Here is a 20290-nt window from a genome sequence, read left to right as displayed (position 1 = left end):
GGGTTTAATGACGTAAGGATGTATAAAAATCTACTCTATCCTGTTTAGAGGTGAAATACTATGCTTGAGCATTGATCCTTATCGAATCTAGAAATGTGGTCATATTTTGTCACAAATTTTAACTCGCCCTTCTCAAGGAAAACAATTGGAATCACTCCAAATTGTCAGTTTTTGCTTGTCAGTTAATGGAAAAACTTTTACCATGCTAAACAGACCAATTTCAACATGTGGTAAGTGCTGCCACATAATCACTCCCGTCTGAAATTCATGAACTGATTAAAAGTCTCTCTGAAGCAGATACATCGCATAAGGAATTTATGATTGTAACTTTTAGACCAACGTTGAAGCAACTCTGCCTCAATTTCGGTGAATCGAGTTGATTGTCCACATTTGGGTTAGTGCATCAATTATTCCACCTTAATGCTAATAACAATACGTATTAACCAACTAAGAGAGCAAAAACGAACTTCCTTTATACAGCCTGGAATGCCAGGCAGTCTTCGTTTGACATACCTCTTCCTGATAAATATCATCGTGAGCCACTTCTCAAATTTGATTTGTGTTGAAGGAACGTCGACAAAACATCTAAGAAAATTTAACAGTTGCGATAAAGAAGTTTAAGGTAGGGTGGGTCCCCACCCCCACCCTTCAAAATGAAATCTTATATTTTAGTAGCATTTTTCATGGCAAGCAGAAGTCTTGTGATATTACGAATGTTCCAAAAGGTGCTGATTTCTGCAGTTACCTCTAGTGCCCATTGTTGTATTGTTCTTAAAGCGTGATGATTATCAAACTTACTGCCTGATATTCAGTTTGCCAACAGGTATTTTGGGTGCCTTTCTTATCCAATTAGTTGCAGCAAAGAAAACCTCGAGTTCCAGATTACAGTTAATCAGGCTCATTGACTGGTTAACTGTTATATATATATATATATATATGTATATATATATATATATATATATATAGATATCTATATATATATATATATGATATATATATATATATATATATATATATATATATATATATATATATATATACATAACTTCAGGAAAGCCGAAGACACATGACGAGTTAAAAGGGTTTATTCGTAAAGAAACGTTTCGCACAAGGAACTTTGTGCATCATCAGTCTGTTAAAAATATAAGTACATTTTAAATTAATAAAAGCAAAATACAAATAAAAATTACAATCTAAAATTTTAAATTTAAAAGTTATAATTTAAAAATTAGCATAATTCAAAGTTAAAAGTGAAATAAGAACATTAAAACACGACTACTAAAACACCAACCATTCGCTAAATAAGGAGGAGAGAGAATGACTAGAAATGAGATTGAGGTCAGAAAGAAGACTATGCCAGGTATAGCGGAGACGATGAACTACCGCTATTCAATGAGGGAACAAGTCTTTTGATAAATAATGACTCGAGTGTTGTTAAATACTCAGAGTCCTTATTGTAACCTAAAATGGAGAAGTGCTGTTTCTTGACTTCGATCTTACATTTGATGGCATGATTTTTGATATTTGAATGCTCTGGTCTACTTAATCTCTGGCCAGTTCTAAAACTATACCCCATGTGGTTGCAATATCGCATTTGCAACAGCCTCTTGGTAGATCCAACGTAAATACCAGAACATCCTGGGCACGTAAATTTATACACAACATTAGACCTCATAAAAGGCTGCAGACGATCTTTAAAGCAGAACAGGGAGCCAATTTTACTCGGGTTATTTGATATTAATTTTAATTTTAAGCATGGGATTTCACCTTCAATGATTTGAGTAAGTTTCTTTGACAGTTTCAGGTGGAAATATAAGGAATCGAGGCATGACGTTCCAAAGAAACTCATGTATGCCTCGATTCCTTATATTTCCAACCTGAAACTGTCAAAGAAACTTACTCAAATCATTGAAGGTGAAATCCCATGCTTAAAATTAAAATTAATATCAAATAACCCGAGTAAAATTGGCTCCCTGTTCTGCTTTAAAGATCGTCTGCAGCCTTATATGAGGTCTAATGTTGTGTATAAATTTACGTGCCCAGGATGTCCTGGTATTTACGTTGGATCTACCAAGAGGCTGTTGCAAATGCGATATTGCAACCACATGGGGTATAGTTTTAGAACTGGCCAGAGATTAAGTAGACCAGAGCATTCAAATATCAAAAATCATGCCATCAAATGTAAGATCGAAGTCAAGAAACAGCACTTCTCCATTTTAGGTTACAATAAGGACTCTGAGTATTTAACAACACTCGAGTCATTATTTATCAAAAGACTAGTTCCCTCATTGAATAGCGGTAGTTCATCGTCTCCGCTATACCTGGCATAGTCTTCTTTCTGACCTCAATCTCATTTCTAGTCATTCTCTCTCCTCCTTTCTTAGCGAATGGTTGGTGTTTTAGTAGTCGTGTTTTAATGTTCTTATTTCACTTTTAACTTTGAATTATGCTAATTTTTAAATTATAATTTTTAAATTTAAAATTTTAGATTGTAATTTTTATTTGTATTTTGCTTTTATTAATTTAAAATGTACTTTTATTTTAACAGACTGATGATGCACAAAGCTCCTTGTGCGAAACGTTTCTTTACGAATAAACCCTTTTAACTCGTCATGTGTCTTCGGCTTTCCTGAAGTTATGAATGTATATGGAAGTTCCTGCATATCCTATATATATATATATATATATATATATATATATAATATATATATAGTATATATATATATATACACACACATTCGATATTTGTGTGAGCACGTGCACATATTTGTATGTTTATGTGTATACTCAAACACATACATATAGCCTATGTATATACATACATACTCACAAAGCCCACACTTTGTGACCGGCAATGGAGAGTTAAGATTGATGTCTTTTTTTGTTTGTTTTTCATGTTTAGTGAAATTAGACCTATCACTTATATGTATAGAATTCATTGCGACAGTGTTCTTGGTTGCTGGCCTTGAAAATAAAAAGGTAAGTTATGCAGAAGCGTCGGATAAATATAAGGCCAAACTCCGACAGATCAAGGCTGCATTTCTTACCTGATCTCGTACCGTGTTCCCAGGCCACGAATTACAGTGTGTAAAGGTTGCCTTCATCTTTATGCATTGGTCATTGAACTTGAAAATCCAATCATCAAATACTGCTGCCATAAAATTAAGTATTGTTTGTAAGGTTTCGTGAACTAATGCCTGTGTTGGTATTGGTACACAATTTCTCAAGTTTTCTTTTACAATGGCTACGGCCTCCCATGATGTCTATTTCCTTAATGAAATTCCTAAAGCAAGTCGTTTCCCTTACACCATTATCGTAAGGTGTCCGGTTCGGCAGTTTTCCAAAGGATGTAGTTCTGTAGAGAACTTCTTCCATCACTTTTCTGCTCACAATCATTAGAATTTGTCCCGAAGACTCCTTTTTCAGTGGCGGAGGTCTTTCAGTCCATGTATTACGAATGTCGTTAGAATGATCTTCCGACATTGGAGTGGATGTTGATGCTCCGGAGTTCGCAAGGCTGCTCCAAAGTCCGAGAAAGAGTTTATGTGTGAGAGGGTGTCCCACGAGTCTGAAAGGCTTCTTAAGTTCGAAAGGCAAGTCCTAAGTCTTATGGACTGTTCTTAACTCTGAAAAGCTGTAGCACTGCTTCAAAAGCATACCCCATTGTCTTATCTGTGGCGTTTCTTAACTGCCTATTATGAGTAATTCCACACCAGGCCTCAAATTCCCTGGACTGGCTTGAGGTAGGCTTAATCCAAACCTGCGAACCGACTCTCCTTGGTGTTTTCTCTTTTACGAGGTTTCCCCCAAAACAAACCAAACTTTTTGGTTGGTTGCACAATAACAACAACAACAACAATACTAATAATAATGACAATTAAAAGCCATAGTAGTGTTAAAATATATTATTGTACATTGCTAAAAATTACTAGGAAAGACTTTCGGATACCGCTCCGTATCCCTCTTCAGTCCTAGTAATTTTTAGCACTACAAAATTATATTTAACACTACTGTGGCTTTTAATTGTCAATATGATAGCCTCGTTACGGAGGTTCCTTAGTTCACTAATAATAATGATAATCATAATAAGACCCGGTTTTGCACTGGCCCAGTGTCAACGGTTGGGTTGGTTTTTTCCTCATTGGCTTATTGCATCCTGAATTCATGTCTAGAATACTCTTAGTCTCCCAAGTTATTTAACTAAAGTTTTCTTTAATGTATTAAGAAAAACCTAAGTAAGTATTAGAGTTACCCTTTTTGGAGTGAAAATATGTCTGATCCCAGTTGGCAGTATTTCAAGAGACGCCCTTTCAGATGTATGGCAAAAGTTATTCAAAGAATAAGAATGATTCAGAGAAAAGCGTGCTTCACGCTGTTCTTATAGATTTTTGGCACAGAGGATTCAAAGGGGTTCTCGCCATTGCATTCCTTTCAAATATTTTTTACGCCAAATATTTTGAGGTTGTCACCACGGCAGTGCTTTCGTTCACTTTGGTGGATAAGACTCAAAAGAAAGACTCACTGCATTGCACTGCTTGTATTAATTTTGGCAGAAAAGAAGATTCAAGGGAAATACTCATTATTGCATTGCTTTTGCAGGTATTTAGCACATCTTGAATTGCATTGCTTTTTAACATTTTGGCAGAAAATATTTAAAGAGTGCCTCACCACTGCATCGCTAATAAAGATTTCTTACGGAAAAGATTCAAAGATTCTCTTAACGCTATTTTGCCTTTGTAGATTGTTGGCAGAAAAATAACATTGCACTTGGGAATATTTGGCACAGAATTTTCAGCTAGGTATAAGAAAATTTTGTAAGTAGTATTGCTTTTATTCATTGCTGGCGTGAGCACTTTGAAAGTTCACAGCTGCTCATCAATAGCAGGCACAAAAGATTGTAATACAGTGGCTGCGACTGACATTGTAACTTGAACCGGTATAATGATTTAGTTCATACTGTGGTTTGGAACTCTTAGCTTTCAAATGAATACATTTTACTTTGGAGTTGACCTTTTTAATGGATTATATTAAGGGAATGTGCAGTTCAGATTTTAAAAGCGATTAATTTTACAAAGTTGAATGTATGACTGTTTTTACTGACTTCTTGGTCCATAGACTTTTAACCTTGCTCATAATGTGATGTTTCTCATTTTTATATGGAACTTGCATAAAGAGACATTGCTTGTTCGTGTTTTGTACAATTTTTGTGTTAAAAAGTAACGTAATTATAAGTTATTAGCAGTGGGCTACTGTATTCAGTGACATTATCTGATCGTTGAATAATGTCTGTAACTTGTGATACAACAAGCATTTTGTGTTAATCCTGCTGCTTGCATTCTGTCCTGTGTGTTTTCACTTTTACGCTCACTCGCTTTTATGTATGAAATCTCTCTCTCTCTCTTGTAATGTTTCCACTTTCACTTAACATAATTTTCAAAATGTTGACAATGCAATTGCAAATTATGCACATAAAAACAACTTGTACTTGCCGAAATGCTCTTTCCTTCAGCTCACGGTTTCCCTCGATGTGAAGGCTCACTCATTCATTGATTCGGAAATATATAAACAAAAAGTAACACGATTCATAGATTTATGACGTTGGCCCTTCACGCAGAGGGAACCACCGTGGGTTGTCGGGAGAGGATGATGATGTCTTCACCTGCTCTCGCACTGTGTTTATTTCATAAGTATCTCAACCAACAGCGATCGTGACTGACCGTGGCCTCTCTACAGGGTCCACCATTAACAAGTACGCCATTATCGGCTCTGGCACCGGCTTCCTCGGTCTGGGCTTCCTTCTCCTCATCATCCTGTGTGCCTGCCAAAAGAACACGCACAGGCGACGAAGACATCCGCCCCATGTCATTCAAGTAAGCCCCGACTCGCTTTTCTCTGTTTTTTTATTAAGTCTTCCACTTCACCATTTTAGAAACGTGTCACTGCCGAGGTTCTCTTCAAGTTGACTTTTTTCTGTATTCGAAATGACGCATTTCCAAGGAAGAACCTTCAGTTTTCTCTTACATTGATTTCTCTAAGCTGAAACGTCCCTTTTGCCAAACTCCTTCATATCACTACTGTTCATTTGCAGTTGATGACTGTAAGAGTTTTCGTACCCAAATGCATTAATTATTTTAAGATAGAGGTTTCAGTGTTAAGTACTTTTAAATAATGATTTCTGTAATCATTTCCTTGCTTGCTATTTTGCTTCAAAATTATTCATATTCGATTTAAAGCAATTTTTATCCATGATACACGAAAATACAACGTGAGACATTAGGGATCTCCATGTGTTTTTCCTTTCTCCGAAATTTGTTTTTAAAATACAGTATTGTAGAAACTTTCATGACTAGATTAACATTTTAATCAAGAGCAGTGAACAGACCAGTGGAATTTAGTTTGGCCTCAAATCCCAGTTTTGATTCAAAATCGGCTGACTAAAACGGTATGCAGTGATGATTGAAAGTTTTGGAGGCGGGGTAACCATTATCAACACTCGTGTCCCCCATTTCTTTTTATTTGAAAATGACTCCTATTGGAGATTGTGATCAACTTCTCATAATGAGAAAGTTCTCAGAGAAGACACACACCCATATTGCGTGTACAGGCCCTTGATATACTCCAAAAACATTTGTTTATATAAATATCTAGAAAAATTGTTAGATCCTTTATAGTAGGTGGATCAGTTGTAGAAATGAGGTGGTAATTTGTCCTTCTATTACTAATAACGGTGAAGTGTGTGCATAATCACAAGATGAGTGCAAAGCTATACATCTTTTGTCCGGTTAGGTACTATCATAATAACGGGAAGCATTACCAGTCATATGTCATAGAATGGGTAGACAGGTTAATTCCATTTATGATACAGTAACTCATTAAGATATCCCAGTAACATTATTCCAGCAGTGACACTTTCTCTTTTGGATGTTATAGCAGTATTTTATGAAACCATACAAAAATTTACGAACTGGAAGAAGTTCAATCAAAATTTCTTACTGGTCTACTCGTGTATTGTTAGTTTTGGAGCGTTATTTTGGACAAAAACTTCTATAATGCTTTTTTTTTACGAATCAGGAAGTTAATCCTACTAAGATGTATGGGATTTTTGTAAGGAGGTAATGTATTTATAAGTTTGTATGTTTTATATGGGTTATATTTTAGCTGTGCAGACACAGGTGGTTGAATACCTATATATATATATATATATATATATATATATATATATATATATATATATATATATATATATATAATATATATACACCCACACACACATATATATATATTGTGGGTGTATATGTGTATATAAATGTTCTATAATTTTATATGTATTTTATAACACCCTTCTTTGTTTCATTTACGACCGCTGTTTTACTAAACCTTCGACATGCAACCTCGAATGTTGTTTAAGAGTCAAAAGTATCATCATTCAGAGCCTTTGGAGGCAACATATTTGAATGAAGAAATACTTAAATACTAAGGTATAAGAAGTATGGTACTGACTTAAGAGACCCTAGCGACTTTAAGATGAAGACGGTCCTTGGAATCATGGAAGCCGCCGTATCTCCGGTTGCCGACCATTCATCATGAGTGGGACAATTGCTGAATTTAAAACGTAACTCATGAATCCACTTGGTTTTAACCACAAGATAGCAGCTGTCGTACTGCAAAATTTTATATGCAATAGATGACTGGGTGGCTTGGTGTTTGCCTACTCAAAAAAAATAACCCACAGCGGGAGTGCCGCCAGTGTACCTCGAGTAGTTTTATTTGATCTTGATTTATATACATTTTTAGCCATACATGCCAAGCAATGGGGCAACTAAGGCCATTCAGCGCTGATACGGAAATTCACAGTGAAAAGGTTTGAATGGCGTAACAGGAGGAAAACCTCACAGTTGTACTATGATTTAATTGTTTGGAGAGAGTGGACAGTAAGATGGAAATAAGAGAATACGTAGTGCACTGGAGGCATTATATAAGGTTCTTTGCAGTGTCCCTTCGGCTCTTAGCCGCAACCCCTTGCATTCCTTTTACTGTACCTCCCCCATTCATATTCTCTTTCTTCCATCTTGCTATCAACCCTCTCCTACCACTTGTTTCATAATGTAACTGCGAGGTTTTCTTCCTGTTACAACTTTAAAACCTTTCTACTCCCAATTTCCCTTTCGGCGCTGAATGATCTTATAGGTCCCAGCGCTTGGCCTTTGACCTTAATTGTATATCCCATCCATCCCTACCCTAAATCGATAGGCTTTTAGCTTGGAAGTCGCCGTTTCTCTTCTTAAAACTGGAAGTTCGATGGTATAACGGCTCCCTGTGTGTTACACGGAAATTATGGCTGGTTGAGTCTGGTTAGTCTGGCACGCAACAGAAATAGTGCTTTGCTTTGTTAGAAAATCAATAGGGCTCTCATAAATCGCCACAAAATATAAAGTAAATTAGGACATCGGTTTCCCAATTATTATGCAGGTATCGCATTGGAACTGAGGTTCGGAGTGGATTTTAATGCTCGATTCACAGCATTAGACATTTTAAGACTGGACTCAAAATGTTAGGTTCCCCTTTAGGACTCTTAACATTCTCATTCTCAATATAGAAAGTTGGAATCCTTTTGGATTAATATAATCAGATTCGTGTTTTGAAACTACATTTAGAGCATTATATCCTTTCAAACTTGTTACTAAATTCACATATCAGTAACATTAAAGAGGTTGCTTTTAGATTAAAAGATTTGACTACTTTCCAGACTCGCAACCATGTTAAAATAATATAATTGCAGCACCTTTAATGATTTAACGAGACCACGAAGTCACATTTCCTTAGGCCCGATGGTCAAAACTAAGGTGGAGAGTGAGGTAATAAGACCCAGGGCAATGAATAAAGAGTAAAGGGCAGATGGCATTGCACCAGCAGCGAGGGGACGTTACAAATAATGCTGTAAGGCACAGAACTACTCTTGAAGGAGTAGTTGTGGCCTCCAGCGGCTGGGAAATAGTCTGAGATGGTTTGGACATGTGATGAGAAGGATAAGGGAAAAGTTCGTTAGTAAAGCAGTAGGTATGGAAGTACCTGGGAATTATGCAAAAGGGAAACGTAGACGAAAACTTATGAGCTGATAGGCGTTCAGGAAGAAATGACGTAGGTGGAGGGGGTTAGAGAGAACTCAGTTTACGTCAAAACCTATGACGGCATTCGGGCAGCAATTATCAAAAATCCGGCTGCGATTCATCGTTTCCAAAAGTATGAACTCTGTTTTCAAGATATTTCAAGATATTTTGCTAAAACGAACGTCCAAAAATAGTTATGTATGGAGGTTTGGTGATGTATAAAAGGCATGGGTTTAAAAAGGAAGATCTTGAACCTGATACATGATAGTAAGGGATATAGAGAATCTTGACCACTCTAGAAATTTACTTTTTTAATGAAAAAACTGATAAATAGGGGGAAATAGAAGCACCCTTGAAAGAGACTAATTGCCACTTAAGAGTTAAGTTATATGATCCCACTTTTAAGCGGAGGAGTTATATTTATTTGTGTTATTTGTCGTCTACAATATGTTGATTTTGGGGCTGTCGTAGGAAACTTCGTTTTATGAGTGAAAATATTTGACTCTCGGCGTAGTGGTATTATTCAGCTAAAATTATAATATATGTAATGCGATATTTTATATAGTAGTTAAGCAGCGAAAAAATGATGGTAGTATAATATATTGATAATAAGGTCGAGAAGGAGTGCATCTTATAAAATGCTTCAGAAACTTTCTGAAGGGTCGATAAGAACGCCTAAATTATCTCAGTATGTTTCTAGATATTTTTCTCTTTTGTCTGAAAAACAACTAGGATTACTGTGTGTAAGATTACTGTGCTTTTTGAAGGAACAAACAGGATTCATATTTTTAAGCTTCTCTCTCTTTTTTTTTTTTTCACTCCGAGACAAAGTTCACTCCCAGCGTCGGCCTGAATGAAGTGATAGCCGCTATCTTTGCTGTATCTTGTTAGGCTCTCCAGACTCGTATATCTTTTGGATTGCGTTATCTCGTTAGCTGATTTAATTTGACATGCCATATGTTTTACAGTGTTATGAAGTACGCATGACAGAAATTTAACCCGTACGTCGTTGCTTCTTCAGAAACCTTTGTAGCTTTTGTAATGCCAAGGAACTTAGAGTTCACTAGAGAGTCCTCTCCTGTGTTTCACTCTCCAAATGTTGCCTTGCACAGTTGGTATTCAGGAAATAAGTCTACAGTTAAGATATCATTTGTTGAATCCAGTGGAATATTCACCTATACAAGAAGCGTACTATTTTATGGATCTGTCCGATGAAATGGTAAAATAACACTCTCTCTTCCTCCCATAAAGGTGTCCGCAGCCATTTACAGTTGCTCCTTTGCCCCGAGATACATAATTAGTATACCCCAAACCATTGGCCCACATTTTCCGGCAACTTTGCCCAGGTTTTTACCGCTTACTTCTCAGTAAATAGATTGACTTGCCATTGGCATTTCCCTCCCCTAAGGTGTTATCTGCCTTGGAACACGGCGCATTGGAAACCAACGCCGCTGTCCAGATAAAACTCTCCATTACCTTTTGCCCCTGTTGACCTAAAATGTGCATTACGTGACTAGTGGATAGTCGATTGTGGCAGGTCGCAGCTGGGTTGCAAAAGTGCATTGGCTAACCACTTCGCCCAAAAAAAACTTTGAGAATTGGAAGATTAACAACCTCTGTAGTAGCCTTTCTAGGTAAATAAAAATGCAATTACAACCTGGACACCTGATCAAACATGTAATGGAAGATTAGAGCTAGCAGTTGCCTTCACTGTATTGAGAATGATCTCTTCGGGCTTTTAATACCTATTTTATCTAGTACTGAACGGTTATCTTTATTTGATATGAGAAATTTCAGTCTCTCTCTCTCTCTCCAACAATCAGTAAATGATAACCTACGAAATTAGAGTGAGTTCATTTGCATTGTCATCCGTGAAGAAGCTTACAGATATGATGAGAAATATAGTAGTATTGAATAATCGGTATTCATTGCGAACTAGTAATAATACCGAAGACCTGAGTAACTTATATGAATCACACACACACACTTGCGCGAATAAGTGTACGTAAGTATTGCAGAGGAGGGGGTAAATCTTAGTTGCTGATCTGAGCATTCCAAATCTAATAAGGCTACTTCTAGAAGGCGTTTAATGGAACTTTGTTGTTGAGGTTTTTCCCTTTTAAGCTTCTGTCTTGTTTGTTTGACTTGGTTACTGTTTCAACCTCTAATCTGGAACTTGTTTACGTGTTTTTTTTATTATGATCGTAATTAAGCGTTTTATTTTCTTTTGTCCTGTAAATCGCACGGATGCTCAATATTAAGCATAGAATATGTGCTCACTCACGTATGCATGCAGGCATATCCTGTAACAAAATTTGATCATTTTTAGTCATAAAATTGTCCATTTTATTGCAAATGTTGAGGGACCGTACTATAAATAACAAAAAACTGTTTGTTTTTCATTTGACTTATGAAATACAACATGACTTTGTGACCTTTTCAGAATCCGCTGTAACAGACCTTACAACGACCAATTATGCAAAATAAAATCTGACTTGATAAATTTATGACAACAGCATAAAGGGAGAAGTTGAATTGAGCCTCACAGCGACAGAATAAACATTACATCGTTAACTGATGCAGCAGTTCCACTAAAACTAGATAGAACTTGCATCAGGTTATTCGCATTTCAGGGTAGCTTTTTTTCGATTAAATGTCCTTGCTTTTTGCTGTCGTGTGGTAAGTAGTCTGATTTGTTAAGTGATAGGTAGTCGATGTAAATAATGTTACTGAAACAACTTTAGCTTTAATGTATGGTAGTTCTTAATGATACACATCAGTGAAATATATTAGATGTTTGGATGTCGTTATGGCTATTAGATACTATACTTTCTTTAAACGAGACGTCTAAGAAATGATGGATTGAGTTGTCAGAGGGACAGTCTGAAGTACGTTGCCCTTGAAGGTCCTTCGGTAGATGTCAACTCATCTAATCTAGAAATCACAAGGGCACATTTTCATTGCCATAACGACCACTTCATCGATTTCCGCGCCATATACCCTGCCGGCCACTCAACACCTGGTCATGCAAGACAGCAAAATCTACCCTTAATAAGTCAGAATCGAGCACGAACAAGGTACGCCTGAGTAAGTTCGCGAGCAATATTGATAATAAAAGAGACTCATTCTGCTTAGAAATATAAATATTTTTAAGAATATAATAGTTTTAGAAAGTGAAACGAATACATTTGAGCGGTTTCGTTACAGCCGAAGTAATGTAGTTATTTATACAGTGGAATATTTCCTTAACGTGACTGAATGTGTATATGTGCGCAATTGATAATTAGGATATAGGATGATTGATTGAGTATCGAATTTAGGTTTAAGGCCAAGCGCTGGGACCTATGAGGTCATTCACCGCGGGACCGAAAATTGGCAGTAAAAGGTTTGAAAGATGAACAGGAGGAAAACGTTGCAGTTGCACTAAGAAACAGTTGTTAGGAGGGCGTGGAAAGTAGGATGGAAGAAAGACTAAGAATGGAGGTACAGGGAGGTAGAATGAAGAATAAATTTTCCAAGTTTTGCAGAAATGCGTCGACTTCTCGTTAATATTTGTATTAATTTAAAAATAGTAGTATTTACTATAGCGCAGATAAACCATACCAGTGTATCCCATCTCAAGATTCTGGTTCGGTTCTTGGGCGATTGTAAGTCTCTGGGAATTTACAAGCTCGTTTCTCTTCAGTTCTCAAGCTATTGTGCAGTAACAACAGCTTGCGTAAAATTTTAGGGACATGGGAACATTGAAATAGAATTAGTTTTATGAAGTCAGACATTTTATTCATAGGACATCGTGTCTAGAAGCTCAGAAAGTAGTCACTGGTTATAAATCAAACCGGCTATTGTTTCCTCAAGCTAGCCAGAGCTGTGCATCTCTCTCTCTCTCTGCGTGCATAATAAACTTCTTTGTACCTCGAGTTGCAAAAAATGGGGCATGAATTTCCAACAAGTATATTTACGACATTCTATTAGCCAAGTTTTCATGAATGCGAAAGGAAGCGTCTGTCACCATTAGCCATTAATCACTTTACTCCTGCAGGACGTTCGTTTTCAAATGATATAAATACAGCCATGCAAGGAATGTGGGATAACGGAATATTCCGTTGGTTGTCAGTCCTTAAGACATGAGAGGCGGAAGATGAATGGACCTTTCTGCGCCGCCGTTGGAATAATGAAAGAGTAGTCTGAACCATTCAGGTCTTCAGGCACAAGCGTTGCATTTCGTTTTATAGTGAAATTATTGCAGGAAGCCAAAACGTCGGTTCTTTACAGCTATTCCCATTTTACAGTAATTGTATAATTTTATTTTCCTGCTATCCACAAAATCACTCCATTATATGAAAGCGCTGTACTTGCTACGTGATATCTCTTGACAGTGAAATGTAGTTGAGAATTATGTTTACTCTTTGTGCAGCTGTTTTAGATTTTAAGATAAATGAAAACTTTATCTTTGTTTTGCACGAAAACACCATCACCATAAATTACACCTTATAATAAAAGATTTTCCAGGAAGGGACCACTTATTTCCATTGGGGTGAATTTGGGTCTTATGAGTTTTTTTCCAGTTTTCCATGCGCGAGATAAATCTTGTCGACTCTCGTCCGACTTGTTAGTGTGGTATTTTTATTTTTTCCTAAACTTTTGTTGTTGTTCTGTATGAAGCTTTAATCTATTTCATGATTTCATATCAGCATTATTGTTGTGTGTGGTAGCCTGTGCTACCGTTTTATCTGGATTTATTTTTGCCATTTGCAGTTATCTTAACACACACACACCTACCTGTGAAAAGGTAAAACTGCCCGTTTCGTAAGGCTGTTTTTAAGATAACATTTTTTCTACGTTTTCTTAGATTTCTGTCCTGCTGTTTTGTTTTTCTCTCTCTGATTTCTTTCTGTTGATTGGCATAACGAGGCCGTGCACTTGCAACAACTCGTATTCAAATTCTCACGTTTTCCTCAAGTAAAATTGAGAAAACGGGAGACCTCATACTTTTTTGTTGCCAATGTAATAAAAATGTAAACCGGATGAACATGAATCTTTCAGTGGTTTAATGTTAAGAAACATTCGAGGAAAGCTCGGACGTCGTCTTTCTGAGTCACTGTTTGGATACATTTGCTTATCTAGTCGACTGCGTGTCAACAAGACCTCGCGAAAAGAAGTGTCGGCACGAAGTAAGGTTCAAACTCTATGCCATATCTTAATTGGTTACTTTCTACACTACTTTTTCGGCTCCACTACATTTCATGTCTTTGAGCTTTCTATATATTCATATACACAACAAACCTGCTGCCTTTCATAAACCCATACTGCTGTTCCCTTATTAAGTCTTCTCTTCCCTGGCTTTCAGTCAAAATCATTTTCATTTCCAAGGTATTTTAAGTTGTCATACCACAATATTTCTTCAGTATCTTTCATCACATTTCCTCGTGTAAAATAAGTTTTTCTCTCATACATTCTCTTGAAACCTTTCCCTCATCTAAACACACCTTACACATTCTTGTTCATTAACTAGACAGCACTAACACAACCCTACTTGTAATCTTATCAATTCCTTGCCCACTTTCCATTCTTCTACTTTTCATTTACCTTTACGTGCTCCACTATCACTTATAAAAACATTCTCTTGTTTATGTCGACCCTTTTCATTTGTTATGTACCCATTCTATACCCTACATTGAACCATCTTTAAAAAATACTAGGTTCGTTGACACTAGCCTCTCTCTTATCGTTTTAGATAAATTTGCGGTTTTATCTTTCAAGATTAATTAGCTCAAACTTTTTTTAATCTGCATTTACCTACCTCCAGTACCTTCATTTTAATGGTTCAGTACAACTTCTTTGATGGGTTCACATTCACTCCTAATTTTAAGTAGCCCTCTTGATTTCTTATCTCATTTTCCCGTTGGATGGATGGATTATCGAATTTAGGGCATAGCCCAAGCGCTGGGACCTATAAGATCATTCAGCGCTGAAATGAAAGTATGGCTAGATGGAAAAATGAAAAATGAAATGAAAATGATAAACTGATGACAATCCTGCACTTGAACAGGACTGTACATCAGCAAAGGCCATTTTACTCTCCCCCCAGAATTCCGATCATCCAAAGTTATGAAAGATCGTTTTGGCCAGGGGGCCAAATTTTCCCGTTGGTTTCATGTATTTGTACTCGTGTTCAGTATAACGACTCTTCTAGACCTTACAACTGTGTTTCTAGTAATTGCCAATTTTTTTTTTTTTTGTACCATACAAGACTTTATTTGACTGTCCCCCAATGCTCTTGTATTGATCCTCACCACGCACTTCTACCTGTAAACACTCCCTGCCGCTTCATTTACCTCATTTCTGGAACATTTTAGAACCCCTCCACGCCTTCACTTGTTTATTTTAAATTACAGTATATTTTTCAATCACTTCTTTATATTTTCCTTTTACTTCTTGTCGAATTTGTTATTGACATACATATATTGTAATGATGTATATATACATTCACACACATATGTGTATGTATGTATTTATACCAGTGTGTGGTTTATGTATGTATGTATGTATATTGTGTGTACAAATGAAAAATTAAATCACGGCTGCAATTGGCAACATGTTTTCATACGATAATCTTTATATAACATCAAACTAATAATAAGTAATCTTCAAGTGCCTGATAGGACGGATGCCCTTTTATCTGTTGATAGTAAATTCTTGGATCAATTATATTAACTGATAACGCCCTTATATTGGCTATTTCAGACGTGGATAGCTCCTATGAGGTTGTCTTGGAGATTATCGTTATTGTTATTGTCATTAAATAGCTTAATCAAAGCATGGAGTTAGTATTCTTGATAACATTTAGGACAGTTCAAGAGGATTTGGAAAGGATCAGGGTAATTAGATTCTGGAGGTATTGGAAAATTAGAAAGTCAGGGTAAATATCCACACTTACATATACCTCTGATAGTGAATGATTGGAAATGCTAATATTTTATGCTTAAACATGAAAAACAATAAGAAACAAATGTATTGTTTACATTATTAATTTGAGTAGATAACGACAAAATGCGTTATTTGTCGTCTTGTCTCTTGACAGTTGCTGTTCTCATTTCCCCTTCGATTCTAATTTTTGGGCAACCCTGTTTTCAGAAATGAAAATTAAATCGATTATGTAGCAGCCACGGCTGTCATTACAAAGCCGGCGATAAGATGGGAAGCGAGATTTTGGTGCGCTTATCTTCAGTGTTGTATAGTCATGGTGCTTTTAATTACAAGGCGTTCACTTTTATGTCTCGAAATTCCAAGTTCAGGCCAGCTACTGTGAAAAAGAGTTTCGTCTGGAGATACTATGAAGGATTACGTTATCCTCTTGTGAGGAATCCCTTGAATAATAATTGGAATCTTTTCACTTCTATGCTCCTTCCATCATTCTCACTTTGCAGTAACTTTCATCTCTTGAGATATCTGAGCTGTGCGCGATCTTTTTAGTTAGTTATTTCCATTTGAAGAAGCAGAATAATATACAGAGTGGCTAAGGCTAATTTAAACCTTTGCAACACCAGAATGTAAAATCATTAACGTCTAGTGAACCAGAGAATTTTCCATAAAGAGACAGTACTTTGACCTGAAGTAGCAGTGCCTCAAAGTCGTTGTTTATGGAGAATGTTAACTTATGGTACGAATGCAAAGCTTGATTTTCTTCACCGAAATTTAACATTCAAGGTTTAGGTGACCTCGGCATCGACCAGTTTTCAAGATTCCTAAAGATGTGAAGGGAAGCATGAAGCCTTTTGTATGTTCCTTGCCTTTTCTGTATTACTCGTCTAGGGCTGTGTCAGTGTACTATTTTCCGTCTTGACAACTGAAATAGAGCTGAGCTACATGCCGTGTAAATTGATTCTGTCGTTGCATTTACCACACATTTACCGCTTTAAGAATACGCTTGAAATTTTAGGCTTAGGAGGATGGCTAATAAATCGTTCGCAATGGCTTGTAGGTAACCCCAATATCGTAAAACCTTGGTCGTTTTCCAGTTTTCCATAGCAAATAAGAACAGGAGAATTGTCTTAACTGAGAAACAGTAGAATTGAAATGAAGCTTAATTAATTGAATTGCTTAATTATTCATTGTTTAGTCAGTCGTATATTATGTCATGCAACCGTTCGATAATTTAGCGATGCCAATGTAACCTAAACCGGGTGCTGAGCAGCTGGTTACAATGAACTTGAGTTGAATTGAATATATAATTTAGACCAAATGCCAGGCACCGTGACCTATGAGGTCATTCAGCGCTGAAACGGAAACTGAGAGTAAAAGGTTTGAAAGGTGTAACAGAAGGGAAACCTTGCAGTTGCACTATGAATCAGTTAGGTGTGTGGGGAAAGTAAAATGGAAGAAAGAGAATATGAAAGGTGGTAGAGTAAAAGGAATCAAGGGGGTTGCAGTTAAGGACCGAAGAACCTCAAGTAATACCTACAGTGCACCGCATGAGTTGCACTGACAGTACTACCCCTCTACAGGGACTTGATAGGTACTGGGTGCAGCATTGGTCAGTGAAGATATTTACCTTCATCTCCGCTAAAACAAACTATAGCAACACTTTGCTTTTCATGCCAGTATCAGTAGTATATATAAAGCAAGCTTCCACGGAGTTACACCACAAGTAGGCTTAATCAGCAGCCAATCTGCCAGCTAGGTCATTCCCTTCCTCAAAGGAATGCTGCCAGACTCTAAACAGTTTTCTCGTAGCAAATTCAGCAGGGTTATTTCAGGTCATTACTTAGGTGGGTAATCGCCAGACAGCTGGACTTAGCTGATCATCTGTACGTACTGGCCTAGGCATAAGATAAGTGACCTTACCACTGAACTCGGGGCTTAAAACCTTGCCACGGACCTTATGAATTTAATGGGCACCAACGAAGTCGCTGAGCCTGTTACATAGAGGTCTTATGTGACGTTAAATTAGAATTTGATAAGCTGTTCAAAGAATGTACCCTCTATATTTGGCCGCTGTACGCCTTGAATCAAGAACTTAAAAACAGGTGTAAGAACATTGTATATAATGTAACTTGCTGGAGGAATAAAAGAGACTAAGTACATTCGTCTCTCGAATATAGATTCAGTGTATTTCGACGTTGACTAATTAAAGCTAAAACATTTGTGTTTGGCTGAATTAAGGGCCAAAAGCTTAGTGTCAATTATTATCCTTTATGAACAAGGCCTTATGTAACCATCTCAATGCTACTTTTGATTAACGCTCTGGAAATAAAATTTTAATATACCGAGAGAAATCAGTTTAAATTTCATGGTCAAATCGCGCGTTATGGTGCGTCAATAAAAGCTCCGTTTTCCTTCTGATTCGTACTTGCTTATGAATGTGATTGCTTGTCTCGTGTGATAGTATATTCTTCTCTGTCTCTTCCGATAAAGTGGTCTTTCCTTTCTTTCTCTCTACTTCACGGTCATAAAAACAAGACTTCCCAGCATTTGCGTGTACTTCATGCCCTAGAACGGAGTAGGCAAATCAGCATTTGCGTGTACTTCATGCACTAGAACGGAGTAGGCAAGTTAATAGGTGTACACACACACATTATATATATATATATATATATATATATATATATATATATATATATATATATATATAATATATATATATATATATATATATATATATATATAAATATATATATATATATATATATATATATATATATATATATATAATATATATATATATATATATATATATATATATATATATAATATCAAACTCGTTTACTCTTTCCCAAGCCCGGAGAGTGAGAGTATGTGTGAACAGATAACGAGCAATTACAGTTGCTCCATGTATAAGCTTGTGTAATGCTTGAAACTGACTAAGTATTCATGTTGAAGAATGAAAAATATGAAAAAACTACTCTTTTAAAAGACAGAATTTAACAGTATTGTAAGAGCTTTGAATTAGTCCCGTTATGTATGTCAGGGCATACGTTTTAATTTCGAAAATTTCTGTATTTGAAATTTATAAGTACTGATAACGTTATAACAAATTGCTTTATTCGTTTTGATGACAGATTGATGGATTGACTGTCAAGTAGGTAATATTTATGAGTTTTATCATTCCATATATTCTGTGTGACCGGGTGGGTTCCGCGGGATAACTGTAGCAAAACCACTTAGGCTTTCTCTAAGTCAACAACTTACGGCTTTCATCACTGCATCTCTCGTGGTGCATGGTAGGTGTTACTAAAGGGTGTTTGTAGCGTTCCTTTTTCCCGTAGCTGCATTTAACTTTCATCGTTTGACTGCGAATCATTAAATCTTAAATTTGTGTGAGCCTTTTCTCACTTGGAGGGGTTGGTGCCAGAAGGTTATCGCCTTCGGTATTTCAGCTTGGGATGATGATGTAGCCCATGCTAGGTGGTGTTCTGAGCGCTTTGGACGGACACAACAAACATGAGTTGAGCTCTGCACCACTCAGCCCTGACGACCGTTTACGACTGCTTGCATCTTCCATAATCAATATCCATTTAATTACAAAGGCATTTGTCGGTGCAACAGCAGTTAGAAACGAACCTGTGTACCAATTTGAGAGATGCTTTCCTAACGTTTGTGACTGATAATTCCAATACATGCAGATTAGTTCATACAAATTTTGTGGGTGTTTTAGACGTGATTAAGCAGAGCTGTAAATGCCAGGAAAGGTTGTGTTTGTGGTTCCTCGCAGGTGCGTGTAATGCAATATATTTGCTGTTATATGGGGAAAAACACACACTAAAAGCAAGGGGCTGTCGCTACTGTCACGCATTTCTTCTTGGTCTCGATCTCTTGGCAGTGTCTTTTCAAGGACCTCAGAGAGAAGGCATTTTCAACCCCTTCCATCCACTTTGCGTGGGGCCCTTTTGAGTACAAGTTCTTTTATGGGGTTGGGGGTGGCGGTAGGTGAGGACTATTTGCGGTAAAAATTCCATGGGACGTTTTACTTTCTTGCGTCAAATTTAGATGGTTTTGTTTTGAATGATTTTTTTTTTTAAACCAGTGATGATTAATAAAGAAAAATGTCCATCGCTCTCCAAACTAGATGGATGTTGACAATGCCTTACTTGTAAAAATTGAAAAAAAAAATGTGTCCTTGTGAAAACTAAACATGTAGATATTATAGATTAAAGTTCAGTTAGTTGCTGAAGCACTACTTGTTA

General features: G+C 36.7%; 1 protein-coding gene across 1 annotated transcript in view; it reads left to right on the top strand.

The window, feature by feature from the left end:
• The window catches only part of LOC135196579 (uncharacterized), a 266337-nt gene that overhangs the window by 107965 nt on the left and 138082 nt on the right, over positions 1-20290 (top strand). Inside the window, exon 7 of the mRNA XM_064223420.1 lies at positions 5704-5870. Within this exon, the coding sequence (XP_064079490.1) occupies positions 5704-5870 (167 nt within the window). The remainder of the gene's footprint in view (positions 1-5703; positions 5871-20290) is intronic.

This window comes from Macrobrachium nipponense, chromosome 18 (assembly GCF_015104395.2).
Source record: "Macrobrachium nipponense isolate FS-2020 chromosome 18, ASM1510439v2, whole genome shotgun sequence".
In the NCBI taxonomy this organism is placed as follows: domain Eukaryota; kingdom Metazoa; phylum Arthropoda; class Malacostraca; order Decapoda; family Palaemonidae; genus Macrobrachium; species Macrobrachium nipponense.
This window is presented reverse-complemented; position numbering and strand designations above follow the sequence as displayed.